This window comes from Trachemys scripta, chromosome 6, assembly GCF_013100865.1.
Source record: "Trachemys scripta elegans isolate TJP31775 chromosome 6, CAS_Tse_1.0, whole genome shotgun sequence".
Taxonomy (NCBI): domain Eukaryota; kingdom Metazoa; phylum Chordata; order Testudines; family Emydidae; genus Trachemys; species Trachemys scripta.
In genome coordinates, this window is record NC_048303.1 from 69,093,423 (window position 1) to 69,108,176 (window position 14,754).

At 41.8% G+C, this 14,754-nt stretch overlaps 1 protein-coding gene across 2 annotated transcripts in view; it reads left to right on the top strand.

Moving 5' to 3' along the window:
- Positions 1-2: 2 nt before the first annotated feature.
- The window catches only part of AP3S1 (adaptor related protein complex 3 subunit sigma 1), a 41,009-nt gene continuing 26,257 nt past the window's right edge, over positions 3-14,754 (top strand). Inside the window, exons 1-3 of one of the 2 annotated variants that reach the window (XM_034774783.1) lie at positions 3-221; positions 6,692-6,783; positions 11,229-11,340. In XM_034774783.1, the coding sequence (XP_034630674.1) occupies positions 153-221; positions 6,692-6,783; positions 11,229-11,340 (273 nt within the window). In that variant the 5' untranslated portion in view covers positions 3-152. The remainder of the gene's footprint in view (positions 222-6,691; positions 6,784-11,228; positions 11,341-14,754) is intronic. The other variant, XM_034774781.1, reaches the window with a different exon arrangement.

Below are 14,754 nucleotides of genomic sequence, written 5' to 3' on the forward strand. Positions count from 1 at the left end.
TGTCGGGTGACTCCGTGTCACGTGGGTAGCGGGAACGGTTCCGTTTCCGCTCTGGGCGCGAATAGCGGGGGAGCTGCTGCTAGTGTGAAGGGGGAGGGGCAGAGCTCGCAGTGACCCGGCCGGCTGGAGCGGCCACCTCCCGCCGCCTCACCATGATCAAAGCGATTCTCATCTTCAACAACCACGGCAAACCCCGGCTCTCCAAGTTCTACCAGCGCTATGTACGGGGGGCGAGCGGGCGGGGCCAGGCCTGGGCCCAGCGGTTATGTACGATGGGGTCTCTCTCTGAGGTGGTCCCGCACTAGGGGAGCGGCCAGTCCTGGGCATCAGGGGGGCTGTTGAGAGACGGGGTGGAGATGGGGATACGGGCAGTAGCGAGGAGAGGGAAGGGCAGGGTAGTGGATTTGTGCCTCGGACTGCCTCCCCCATCAGGGTGTAGCCCCTGCTCTGTGGGACGGTGCAGTTATTAGCCGGCAGGCCTGTGGGAGCGCAGCTCAGAGGTGACCCCTTGTCACTCTGCCCCCTTCCCAGCACCTGCTGGTCTGAGCTATGGGTCTAGGCGGCTCTTGTGCAGGGTGGCTGATGCAGGCTCCCTGTAGGCTGGGTGCGACTTCTCACTGGTAGGTAGTTGGATATTGGAGGGTCTTGGTGTCAGCAGGCATTAATGTGCTCTGGGTCTCTTTGGGGTTGGTGGCCCATGCCTGACTTTAGGGCTTGTCTGCACTAGGAAGTCTTAGGCCTTGGCTACACTTACCCGCTAGTTCGACGGCTGGAAATCGAACTTCTGGGTTCGACTTATCGCGTCTAGTCTGGACGTGATAAGTCGAACCCGGAAGTGCTCGCCGTCGACTGCGGTACTCCAGCTCGCCGAGAGGAGTACCGCGGAGTCGACGGGGGAGCCTGCCTGCCGAGTGTGGACCAAGGTAAGTTCGAACTAAGGTACTTCGAACTTCAGCTACGTTATTCACGTAGCTGAAGTTGCGTACCTTAGTTCGAATTAGGGGGGTAGTGTAGACCAAGCCTTATTGCTTAAACTGTGTGGGTATAATTAAAGCAGTAATTCCTCTAGTGTAGATGCAGTTAAACTGGTATAAAAGTGCTTATACAGGTATAGTTTATTCTGTATTCGGAAGGGAAATAAATTTTACCAGTTTTAGGCATCTTTGTACTGTTGTAACTGCATCCATAGTGAGCTTAAAATAGTATCAATATAATAATACAAATCACATCCCTATCTGGCATACCCATAGTGTAGTCCAGAGCTTAAAACTGTATCTACAATACAGTAGTTGATTATGGCAGTGTAAATTAGCCGAAGTCATGTGTGACCAATACTGAGCTCCCAGTAACACTGATTGATACTGACTATGTGATAAGCTGGGACGATTTTCCAGTACATTGATTAGATGCAGACCTGGACCTGAGCTAAATATCCAATTCTGACCACCTTTTAATTTTTTTGGGGGGTTGGGGTCTAATTCATTTCCAAATTTGGTAACTCGGGATCGCTTATAATTTGGGGTAAAAGGCAATGTTCCCTCTAATTTTTTACATCCATGTGCTGAATGAATTTTGTAATGTGCACTAATATGGAGATGATGTGTGGTGGGGGTGGGGCCAAGGGGTTTGGAGTGTAGGAGGAAGCTCGGGGTGGGGAGTGGTGAGGGCTCCGGCGGGGTGTGCGGGCTTGAGTGGGGCTAGAGGTGTGGGCTCTGGGGTGGGGCTGGGGACGAGGGGTTTGGGTGCAGGAGGGTGCTCAGGTCTAGGGCAGAGGGTTGGGCTTAGGGTGCAGGGGGGTGAGGGCTCTGGCTGTGGGGGTGGGCTCTGGGGTGGGGCCAGAGATGAGGGGTTTGGGGTGCAGACTGCCCTGGGGCTGTGATGGAGAGAGAGGTGTTGGACAGACAGAGGATGGACACTGATAATAGGTTTTGTGTTAAGGTTTTTCGTGGAACTGTGGGTTTCTAATATTTCAGACATTAAAACAGTAGTCTTAAATACTCATTTAAAATAGTTATGTCTGTGTAATGTGTTTGAATCGTAATTCTTTTAAAAATTTAAAATTAATTTAAAAATCATGATGGGTGATAACGTGGTTTATACTGTTTTCTTCTGATATGCCATACTGTCTTAAAATTAAAGGTGCGATGTAGAGACGTTATATGTTCTTCTTTGAAATATAAGAAAATATATTCAAATCAATTACTTTTCCCAAAGTACTTTTTTAACCTAATTGATTCAGAGCTGACCAAATTTATAAAGAGAGAGAGCTCAGCCATTTGCTGTTCCTTTTTGCACACCATCCCAAAATATTGCACCAGCCTGTATATGAAATAATACTGAGCAGCTTATGTCCAGTACTGTTAAATAATTATTCTAAACCAAGTGGGTTTTTTTGAGAGATGACTTTACAAAAAAAAAAAAAAAAAAAAGACGCTTTCAAGCTTTCCCTCCCGCCCCCACTGACAATTTTGTTTGACCAAAAATCATTCATACGCTACTTCTGTCGTAAGTAGTTCAATTTCAAAACAAAATTTATTTTAAAGGTGAAGGAATGTAGAATTCTGACTTCCAATAAAAGTGATTTACAGCTTTAACTGTGGAGTCATTACTGCAGATTCATACTAATTGTCTAAAATATTGAAAAAAGAATTAAAATCTTAGATAATATGCTTTGGAGAGTTCTTTTACGCTCCTTTCTGTATCTCTTGTGCAGCATTATGTGCCTCTTTAGTGACCGAGATGCTAGCATTGAGAAGGTGAGAAAAAGGCTTAAGGCCTTTGGTAGCGGTCAGTCAGCAAATTTTTTTTCTGTAAACTCCTATAGTATTAGAAAAGTGATGATTCTCATACAAAGGAAAAAAAATAAATGAACAGCAGCAGATGCACATATATTTTTTTAATCTGTGAGAAAGTGAATTTCTTACCAGCTGAAAGTGAAGTTTGTGCAAAATTCTATGTAAATATGTGCTTTGGAGTCAGACATTACCACCGCAGACTTGATCGGGGAATTAACAAAAGAGTTAACCCAGGATAAAACTAAAGGATAAGCTTTTAAGCTGTGTGCTGTATTTCCGAGCTGTGGAGTTACCATTGGATGTAGAGAAATACACAAGAACATTGTTGTCTTTAGCAAAATTACATAAATATAGATATTAAAAGTACACCTCTACCCCGATATAATGCGGCCTGATATAACATGAATTTGGCTATAATGCGGTAAAGCAGTGCTCCAGGGGGCGGGCTGTGCACTCTGGCAGATCAAAGCGAGTTCGATATAATACGGTTTCACCTATAATGCAGTAAGATTTTTTTTGGCTCCCGAGGACAGTGTTATATCGGGGTAGAGGTGTAGTACCAATTGAAAGAATTTCACTTTTGACATCTATAGCTAGTCAGTCAAATACACAAAGGTTGCATTGTTCAGAATTATATAACTTCATAAGTTTTACTGTTAAAAATATGTTTTATCAAGGACATACCTTTGCAGAAATGACGACTATGGCTCATTGGGTTGCACTTCCAGTGTTTAATAAACGAGTACATTGCTGTCAGAAAACCATTCTCTCTGAGTGAGAGAATTTCATCCCCTACCCTGGAAAAGAGAAGCTGGCGAAACTATAACATGGGTCAAGAAACCCACTACCTCTTCTTAGCACCTATCATCCAGCAAACTGATTATCTTGATTTATCATTTCAAAATTAAAATGTATGTGAAGAGTTTCAGGCTGGCTATGTCTGTAAGACTTTAATTTCATTTTTTGTGTGTGTGAATCTTTCTTTCCTTTTCCCAATTTCAAATGGGGGATTTCAGAAATTTCAGGGAAGAGATTTTTTTGTTTTCTTTTATCTGTCAATCTTATGGTGATTGTTACTTGGATTGGTAGCAGAAATGGACTTGAATATAGGAAACTCTTACTAAAATGAAGCAATTCACTTCTATTTTCTCTTTCCTATCCTAAGATTTATTTCATCGCTGATTTTTGTGTGTGTGTGTATGTCTCCTTGCTATTGTCCAGACCTGATGCAGCTGCAGCAGTGCTGGGAAAAGTAGGGGGATGGTTTTGTGGTTGCCCACCTTTTTCTGAGCTGCATTTGTCCAAAGAATTGAAGGACAGTGGGGTTGCTCCCACTTGACATGGACTTGTTGCTGTCCCATCCTGTTAAGTAGGATTATTTTGCCTGAGGAGCAGTAAAATTGTGGGAGCATTTAAAAGATTCACAATTCCAATAATCTTGCAGCAACTGTAAAACACTAATTACTTTGATCCATAGTTTAGTGACAGTAGAATTTACGGTAGACTCTCAGAGTTACGAACACTTTGGGAATGGAGGTTGTTCGTAACTCTGACAAAATGTTATGGTTGTTCTTTCAAAAGTTTACAACTGAACATCAACTTAATACAGTTTTGAAACTTTAGTATGCAGAAGAAAAATGCTACTTTCACTATTTTTTTAGTAGTTTACTTTTAACACTACTGTACTGTATTTGCTTTTTTTGGGTCTCTGCTGCTGCCTGATTGTGTATTTCCAGTTCCAAATGAGGTGTGTGGTTGACTGGTCAGTTCATATCTCTGGTGTTCATAACTCAGGTTGTACTGTAGTTACTGTTACTTTGAATAAATGTGTGTGTGATCACTGCTTTGTTTACAGTTTCTTTCTACAGATCTACAACTCGTATAGTATGCCCTAGGCACTGTGATAAGTCTTTTTTTGTTTATGTTAGTTTACCTAACAACATGTCCACAATATATTATTTAATTTTGGCCCAGAATGTAGCCACACTGTGCTTGAAATTGGGGTGAGCTGCACTGTGCAAATCCAGCTTTCCTTGTCTACACTAGTGTTTTGCACCATTACAGTAACAGCTGTCACTGGAATTAGGACGAAAAACCACAGTTCAGTAGAACAACAGGTTCTTTGTCTGGGTGAAAAATTACAGATATATGAATGAAACTAAGCAATTTAAATGAAAATATTTTCCAAAGTGCAAGTCCTCTACAGTTTAAAACCAGACACTTCTGAATTGTGCTAGAAAACTGCCCTTTCCTAAAGTCTTGTGAAGGCGGAGGGTATGTCTACATAGCAAAGAAGAACCTGTGGTTGGCCTGTGCTAGCCGACTCAGGCTCAAGCTGTGAGGCTGTTTCATTGCTGTGTAGACTTCCAGGTTTGGGATGGAACCTGAGTTCTGGGACCCTCCCACCCTGCAGGGCTCTAGAGCCCAGGCTCCAGCCTGAGCCCAGAAGTCTACACAGCAATGAAACCGCCCAAGCTCCGTGAGCCCAAGTCGGCTGTCATGGGCCAGCTGCAGGTTTTTCTTTGCTGTGTACAGATACGCTGGGAGGAGGAGGAGAACTTTACATTTTGGGTAATTGTGACTTTAATTGAATGGAGTGTTATGACAGAAATATGTTCTGCATACAATTGTGGGTGATGCCTGCAATTTCTCCCTGTTTCTTGAACTCCATATTTGAGAACTTGTAATATGGTGCAATTTCAGAGGAAACTTCTAGTATTTAGTGAGCCTAATTTATATTTAGGACATGGACTGACTGTTATGTTGCTAAGCAGTAAGAAAGATTTTTCTTAAATGAAGTAATACAGCTTCTGTGTTTGAGGGGTGGGGGACTATCTGAAATTCTAAAAGCTCAGCTATGCTAAGAAATGTAAAAGAAAAAGAACATGAAGGTTGCATGTTAATTTGAAGAATAGCCTCCCTCCCCACCCACTGCCAGTAACATAATTATGGAACTTAATGGCTATGTATCATTGATTTCCCCAGCTTCACTTGAATTTAAAAGCTACCTGGTGCATTGAATACGTACTTCATAATAGCTACTGGAAAATGCTCATTAGTTACCAATCTGACTTCCAGTGCTTGTATTTTAAGTCTCTTTAATTACACACTTTTCCCCCCTTCTAAAGGGCAGAACAATTTGTGTGTTCTGGTCAGTAAAAGTTAGGATTGCATTCTTAAAGGATTTTGCAGATTTAGGTCTAAATGGAACAAAACCCAATTCTGGAGACAAACCTCTCTTGTCTCTGCTAGTGAAGGTATCTGATGCACTGCACTGAGTATAATGTGTCATCTTTTGTCAAGCTTATAAAATATGACACTGATAGATTCCAAGGCAGAAGGGACCAGGTGCTCATCTAGTCTGACTTCCTGTATACACAGGCATCAATATATAGTTTTAAAACTGGTTTAAGAGCATCAATCAGGGGGTTGCATTGCTTTAACTAAAAACATAGATTCAGTTAAACTGGTGCAAATTTGTTTGTAGACAAGATCTAAAATGAAAAATAACGTTCTGTTCAGTCTACAGTACAGTTATCAGAGATGTTTCTGGGGATAGTTCTACTCAAAATAACTCATCCTAAAGGTTTATGTTAAATCAGTGTAGGGTTTTTGAGAGCAGTAAAACTTTTTTACTGTTGCAACTTGTTTAACAGTTTTGTTCAATCTAGTTTAGAAAAATTTCGCTATATTGCTTAATGACAGACCTCAAAGATAATGAAATAGTGTTACAAGAAATTGAGGGTATGGACTTCGGGTGACTGATTAGAAGGCAGCAAAGTCGATTGTCTTGTTAGTGCCATTAGTAAAATGGAGTGCAAACTATATGAGCTATAAATATAAATTACTTTAACTAATCCACTTTAGTCTGATAGTAAAATACATTTTTTTCACAGAGTGAAGATACACAGCAACAAATTATCAGAGAAACTTTCCATTTGGTATCCAAACGTGATGAAAATGTTTGTAATTTCCTGGAAGGAGGCTTGTAAGTATTAGAATTTTCTGTTAAATTTTAGTATTAATGAATAGCAAAGGATGTCACAAAAACCTTCAAGAGTACCATATTTTAGAGCAGTAATTTAGTTAAAATTTCTTTCTAAATATTTCTAATACACCCATAAGAAAGGCCATACACCAGTCTCCATTGTATCTTGGTACTAAATACACTGTTACAGTTATAGCTATAACTATCTTCTGTTATAAAGTGTTCTCCAACTTTAACAAAATATTTCTTCTAGGGCTTTGTCTATTGTACAGCTGTAACTGAATTAGGCGATATGGTTACAACACACCTGTCCCTGATCCAGAGACAATACAGAAAAAAAATATATAGAAGCCAAGATGGAACCTAAGTATATTCCCAAAGCCCAGCTAAAGCCTTGAGGTCAACCTAAGAGACTGTTTCCACTACACCGGGGGGGCCAGCCTGAGCCTGAGAAGGAGCCAGAATTTACCAATGTACATTGCCAAAGAGCCACAGTAATACGTCAGCAGCCCCCCTATCAGCTCCCTCCGTTCCCAGCACCTCCCACCCACCGGCAGCCCCGCTGATCAGTGCCTCCTTCTCCCTCCCCACACCTCCTGATCAGCTGTTTCGTGGCATGCAGGAGGCTCTGCCGGGGGGAGGAGCGAGGGCATGGCAGGCTCGGGTGGGGGTGGGAAGGAGTAGAGTGGGGGCAGGGCCTGTGGCAGAGCCAGGGGTTGAGCAGTGAGCACACCCCCTTCCCCTCCCCGGCACACTGGAAAGTTAGCGCCTGTAGCTCCATCCCCGGAGTGGATGCCTATACAAGGAGCCGCAGGTTTGCCACCCCTGCACTATACCATTGCGAAACTTGAAATCAGTGACAGCTCTTCTACTGGGTACTTAGGCCTGAGCGCCTAATATTTGGATGCTGTGTGAGGGTTCCTGGCCTAAAGATTCCAATGGCTTTCTGCCAGAGTCCAAGTTTGCTGTTCTGTAGAGCAGTGGTTTTCAAACTTTTTTTTTCTGGGGACCCGGTTGAAGAAAACTGTTGATGCCCGCGACGCAACGGAGCTGGAGGATGAGGGGTTTGGGGTGTGGGAGGGGCTCAGGGCTGTGGCAGAGAGTTGGGGTGCTGGGGTGAGGGCTGCGGATTGGATCCGGGAATGAAGGGTTCAGGGTGTGGGAGGGGGCTCTGGGCTGTGGTAGGGGGCTGGGTTGTGGGAGAGGATCAGGGGTCTGGGCCGGGGTTTGGGGTGCAGGAGCGGCTCCGGTTTGGGGGGGGTCAAGGCTGGGGCAGGGGGTTGGGGTGCAGGAGGGGGTGAGGGCTCTAGGCTGCGGGTGCAGGCTTTGGGGGTTCGGGGATGAGGGGTTTGGACTGCAAAAGGGGTTCCGGGTTCGGGGGCCCCTCAGGGCTGGGGCAGAGGGTTGGGGTGCAGGAGTGGGTCAGGGCTCTAGGCTGGGAATGCAGGGCTCTGGATTGAGGCCGGGGATGAGGGGTTTGGGGTGCAGGAAAGGCTCCAGGTTTCGGGGGGCTCAGGGCAGGGGATTGGGGCACAGACTTGCCTCCGGCGGCTCCCGGTCAGCCGCGCAGCTGGGGTGCTAAGGCAGGCTTCCTGCCTGTCCTGGCACCACAGACCGCGCTGCGCCCCGGAAGCGGCCAGCAGTAGTCTGGCTCCTAGGCGGAGGCACGCAAGTGGCTTTGTGCAGCTCTTGCCTGCAGGCAGTGCTCCCCCCCAGTTCCCATTGGGAACAGTGCTCCCCCCTAGTTCCCATTGGGAACAGTGCTCAGGGTCGGGGCAGCGCACGTAGCCTCGTTGCCCACCTGCCTAGAAGCCGGACCCGCTGCTGGCTGCTTCTGGGGCGCAGCGTGGTGTCGGAAAAGGTAGGCACTAGCCTACCTTAGCTGGGCAGCACCACCGATGGGACTTTTAATGTCCTGGTCGGCAATGCTGACCAGAGCAAGGTGACAAAGTACCTGACATACTGTGACTCAGTATTGGGTCATGACCCACTGTTTGAAAAACAGTGCTGTAGAGCAAGTCTGGACTAAGAAAAATGATTGTTTTAAAAACTGTGTTAGCAAACACATTTTTAAAAGTGGGTCTTTTGCACAGTGTAGACAGCAAGTTGCATTTGCTGGCCATGGTCAACCCTAGGCTTCCCCCATCTAGCAGGTTTTTAAACATGACTTGCCCTGTCTACACTAGGTACAAAATCTTGTATACAGTGTGTTTAGCTACTGTGTTTCAAAACATGGCTGTTTTTCCTAGTTTAATTGTGCCCTCTGAGCCTGGTGTTTAAATAAGGCATATTTGTTTGACCTTTGGTTAAAACTGTGGAGTGTTTTCCTCTGGTGTATTGGGGTGGCTGATAGGGAGGCAGATATTTTTGATGACAGGTGTTGTCAGTGCTGAAATAGTGTTCGGATTTTTAAGGTAAAATTTTTTCAAGGTAAAAATGTCAGGTTTTTTTTACCCCTTGTGATCTTAAAGCATGTTTATTGTGAGTTCTCACACATTAACAGCAGGGCAGAAGTGATGAAATAAAAGAACCATTCATTAAATTTTAGTAATTGAAATCATATAGGTATTAACAAAAACACAATTTTTGGGAAAAGCGGTCATGATTGACGTTGTTTTAGCTGCCATGATGATTTTGGTCTCTTTGTAGACCACTTTTGACACTTAACACGAGTTAACTAGCTGCATTCCTCTATGGGGGGAGCCTAGGGTTGACTAAAGCCGGTAAACGTGTTAAAAGCTGTGTTTATACTTGGAGCACAATCATGGTCAAAGTTACCAACCATGACCTGTTTTCCTAGTCAAGAGAAGGCCTAACATTTTGACTAACAGTCCTTTCTCCTCTTAATTATTCCACTTTTGCTCTCTTCACTCTTGGAAGTATCATTGCAATAGTTCTCCAGTTAGCATAGTCTTCCAGGCTGGACAGAAACTGAATTTCCAATGTTTAAAAAAAAAAAAAACCCACAAAGTAAAAGCTCACCCTTTCAGGCATTTTTTATACATCATAAGGAAGCGTCCCCCGTCCCCCCCAAAGTGTGGGGGTGGGTGGCACAAGCTCAACTTTTGTTTCCCTTCTTCAAGTCCCCATTTGATATAGCTCTTCACAGCAGGGACTGTTTTCCTGTATCTCTATAGAGCAATTTGCACATTTTGGGGATTCTAGCAATAAGTGTGAAACAACTTCACATGCACTGCAATATCTAGTTAATTATCATAAATTAAGGACATAGCATCAACCTTTACTTTGCATTTTTGTTTTTGTTTTGCTTGCAAATTACAAAAACGCTGTACGTTTTTTGTTTAGCTGTTTGGGAGAAGGGGACTTGTATTTTCAAGCATTAATGTGAAGCTGTGTGGAAAGTGCAGGTGTTCTAAAGATTCTTAATAGTTTTAATTTACAAATAAAGAATAGAAAATTAGAGGGATCATTTCTTTGTGCAGATTTTTGATCCATTAGACTCTGGTGATTTCTTCTGTAAATCCTGCTTAGGAGTGGTTTTTAATGGCTTTTCCCCCAATGTGCAGAATCATCCGCTTAATACCTGTATATCCATGTGCCACAAAATGTTTTCATTTTATACTTGAGCCATGTTGTTGCTTAAGATAGAATTTTTAGCCACCTAAAGAAGAGAGATGCATGCCTTGTGATATTTGCAGTTAAAAGTTTCTCTCAGGGGGACGCTACAGAGGATGGGCTGAAGCATATCACCGTTGATTCACTTAAAATAACTCTTCCTTTTGTAGTTCACTAACTTGATGGTTAAGGAGAAGTATAAAGAATTTAAATTTCTGCATCTCTTTTAATATTGTAATACAACCAGTTGGGTGCAGTGCACTCAGACTTTCTGTAATGTCAAATATTCTGTAGCACAACTGCTGTATTTATTCAGTTTATCACTAAGACCATAAATTTGGTTTAAGTGAATAGTAGTGCAATACATGTGTACTAATTATTAACTTCAATGCATGTGTACTTAAATTTTTTCAACTCCTCTCAATGGCTCCCCTGAGTGGGACTAGGAAAGATGCTTGAAGCATGTGACCCCCTTCTAAGTAATATTCCTTACTGTCTGCACAGTGCCTGCTAGAATGTCACGAAGTGAAACTTGCACACATCTTAGTGGAAGTGTGTCCTTATTGATCTGTTTGCCATAGTCCTGATGCGTAGGTGCATTTATTGGTGTGCTTACTACTGTCTATGAGGATATTTACTAACAGTAATTACAATTCAGAGTTAAGGTGTCATGTTGGTTTGTTTTTTTCAAAAGCACTTTTACATTAAATTATGAGGTTCTCTATTATACTGTTAATGGCTGAAGTATTTTCAACATATACTTATTTCATGATGTAATTTAACCTGTATCCTGAAAAGTTTATAATTTGCTGTAAATGAGTTTTTGCTCATCTTGTCTTGACACTGACCTAGCTTATCTCTTCATTTAGACTAATAGGTGGATCTGATAACAAACTAATCTACCGGCACTATGCCACGTTGTACTTTGTCTTCTGTGTGGATTCTTCAGAAAGTGAACTTGGCATTTTAGACCTAATACAAGTAAGTGTTGCTTATAAAGGAAATTCCATATTTTTAAAGATACTTGGTGTTTCTGCCTTCAGGCTTACCTTTTTCTGAATTGCTTGAAAATAAAGATGACTTCCATTACAGTATAAAGTACAACATACTTGTGTTAAACGTTGTACAGTTTCCTACCATTACTAGAGAAAGTTCTTTTTTCCCCCAAGTTAATGTTTAGGTAAGAAAACAGTTCATTTGACAGATAATGAGCCTAAATTATAATCTGCCATATTTTGTTGCAGTTTTGCAGAGAATTGGGGTCTAGTTTTGGTAACAGATTCATTCAGTTCAAATGGCTGTTTTCCTGGATTTTTGTTTCCTCTTTGCTCACTTTGGCATTTTGTAGTGTCTGAACTGTGTAAGCTATTGGATACCACGTACAATGAATCATCTTTTCACAGCTGTTTGCTCTACAGAGTAGAGTTTCTTTGTTTTGTAGCATAGCTTCTTACTCAAATGTGTTAAAATATTTACAAAGTGAGAAGAGCAGCACATTAATATTTAATGTAACTTCTCATGTATTTCTGAATATTCACTTTATCTACAAAACATACATCTTCATTCTTAATTAGGAACAATAGGATTAGAAAAGACCACTTGACTTATCCGGTCTGATCCCTTGCATTTTGCAGGACCACTTATGCAATTCCAACTGATTTCTTTCTTGCTAAGCTCTAATATGTACAATGATGATGTTCAGCAACCTCCCAATAATTCCACTATCCAATGGCATTGTCTAGCCTGTGTTTCCTTTTTGTATCTTCAGGACAATGGCTTTATGCATATTAAAGCCTTTAGGTAGGTCTGCAACCATCATAAAATATCAACATTAAATCTTTGTTCTCAAACTTCTTCATAGGTTGAAGTACTTCTTGTGATAGAGGTGCTTTTGCCATTTCATCTCCCAATACCAATCTGACATCTTCCGTGTGGAAGCTCTACTGCTTGGAAACATAAACAAATTAGGACTGTGAAGGAAACAATATATTTATAAACGTTTTTTAGGTCACTTTTAGCGGATCAGCGTGTTCCATGGATATTAATCTTTGACTTTCACTCAGAGGATATACTGTACATGTTTGTCCAGGTTCCAGTCTCTGCCTCAAAGGAGTCTCATGTCAGGACATACCAGTGAAACCTTTCACCTTAATAATTTAGACATTTTAGTGTTATGAATTTTACACTTCTTGTATACAATCATTTTTAAGGCTCTATTCACATTGTTTAAAGGCTTTGTATCAGTGTTTGTGATTAACTAGAAAAGGGAGAGTTCTATGCGTTCGCATCATTATCACTGGGTATGTAAAGTCTACAGGGTTAAATGTGAGTTATTCTTAAATCTCCCTTGAAGTGTTACAAGAGGAAATCAAGGCCTTGGTTCAGTTTTTTCTCTGAGTTTATGATATTATAACCACAGTAAGTAAAATGAAACTAGAACCTTGGCAAACAGCGAGCCATGGTAGTGTGAAGGAGAGTCACATCAAACTTTCAAAAGAATCTAACTAATTTGGGTGTCAAGTCCTTTTGACTTGACTTTCAGTGAGACTTAAGCTTCTAAGTCAGTTCAGCACTTTTGAAAATTTTACCCTTTATGTATACTTATGACTTCTAAGACTCACTTCCCCATGAAGTACCCAAAAAGAGGTTTGAGATCTCAGTGGTTACAAGCTGTACAGAGCTTTGCAAGTTGCATTTGTGCAATCAGGCAGTTTTATGGGAGGCATAATGCAGTTTGGTCTGAAAGATGGATTTCTTAATTTCTTAATGTCAAGTTGTTATGACCGTAGATGCATGTGATTTACCTCGTTCTGCGTGGATGCAAGTATTGCAGTCTTTAGAGGCACTAAACTTAGAGGTCCTGGGACAACAGATGACTGTAATCTTTAACAAGTCTGGGGTCCAAAAAGCCTAATGTTAATTCAAACAGGCATGTGAGATACAAGGTAGAACTGGATGGGAAATGATTTTCCTGTTCTGGAAGAACTTTTGAGATTTCAGAAAATTTTCGTGTCTCAACTTGGGACAAAAAGTCTCTCAAATTTTCACAAACTGGAAATCCAGGGAAAAATTCAGATTGGGTCAGTTGAAACATTTGATAACTTCAAAACATTTCACTTAAATTTTGAACTGAAATTCAGGGGACATATCAGCAATTTCAAAACTTCTTTCAACCTTTTTTTGTCACAGGATGTTCAAATCTGCTGCAGGATAGGGTTGGTTCTGATGATTTCAACAAATAGGCATTTTCTAATGAAAATGTTTAGTTGAAAAATTCCTGACTGGCTCTAGTACGAGGTCAGCCCTTTTAGTTTAGGTTAGAGCTGGGCAGAAATCCAAAAAACTTCCTTCTGGTTGATTAAATTGAAAACTTAAAAAAATCCACTGTAGTTAAGGTCCATTTCACAGATTTGCCTGAAAACTGACAAATTTGTGCTTTGGCTGACCACCAGAGGGAATGATTTCCACAGTCTGACCCCCCCCTCTTATGTACTGGCAACTGGAAATTCTCAAAAGAATTTGTTAACTTTTGTAGCACTTCAAGTACAGTAGTGCCCAGATATCAGTACCCAAGTCCTGTTCTGCAGCACCTGGCACAAACATAAGAAGAGATGGACCCTGTTAGAAAGAGCTTGTGATCAAAAAGACTGTCAGCAAAAGCATCTCAGCTGACTTGAGCAGTTTTTAATAGTGCACAGGGAATGATATGGTCCCTAAAGCGTCCACCTCCTAAACCATATAAGGTTTTACAGAGTAAAACAGATACTTCCGATTGCACCCAGAAGCAGAGGGGGAAGTCAGTGTAGTTTATGTAGAACAAGTGTAATTAGGGTGACCAGAGGGCAAGTGTGAATAATCGGGACGGTGGTGGAGGGGAATAGGTGCCTATATAAGAAAAAGCCCCCCAAATCGGGACTGTCCCTATAAAATAGGGACATCTGGTCACCCTAAGTGTAATGTGCTCATGCTGACCAGCTCCACTAGGTGGATTGTTATACTAAGCACTATTAGAGCTTCCAAGTTTTATTCAAAGTCAGCCCCATGTGTGGTGGTGCTGCATGTATTTATTGCTATAACTACTAATGTCCAACCATCTAAGTATTAAATGTGTGGATGATTGTCCCATGCATCTATCAGAGATCTCCTTGAGCCAGCTGTTTGGATGATGACATTACAGCTTGTACTGCAATGCAAACACTTTCACAGGTGGACTGGCTTCATCTTTCTTGAGGTTTGCTAGTGCTCTTTAGATCTGGTGACACACCAAAACCTGAGTTAAGAAAACCTAAAGTAGGTCTGTTGACACCAAATACAAACAGGACTTTCTAGATCTGAAGTAGACATTCCATAATATTTCTTATATAGATTTATCGTTTTATAGTATCTGTTTTAGAT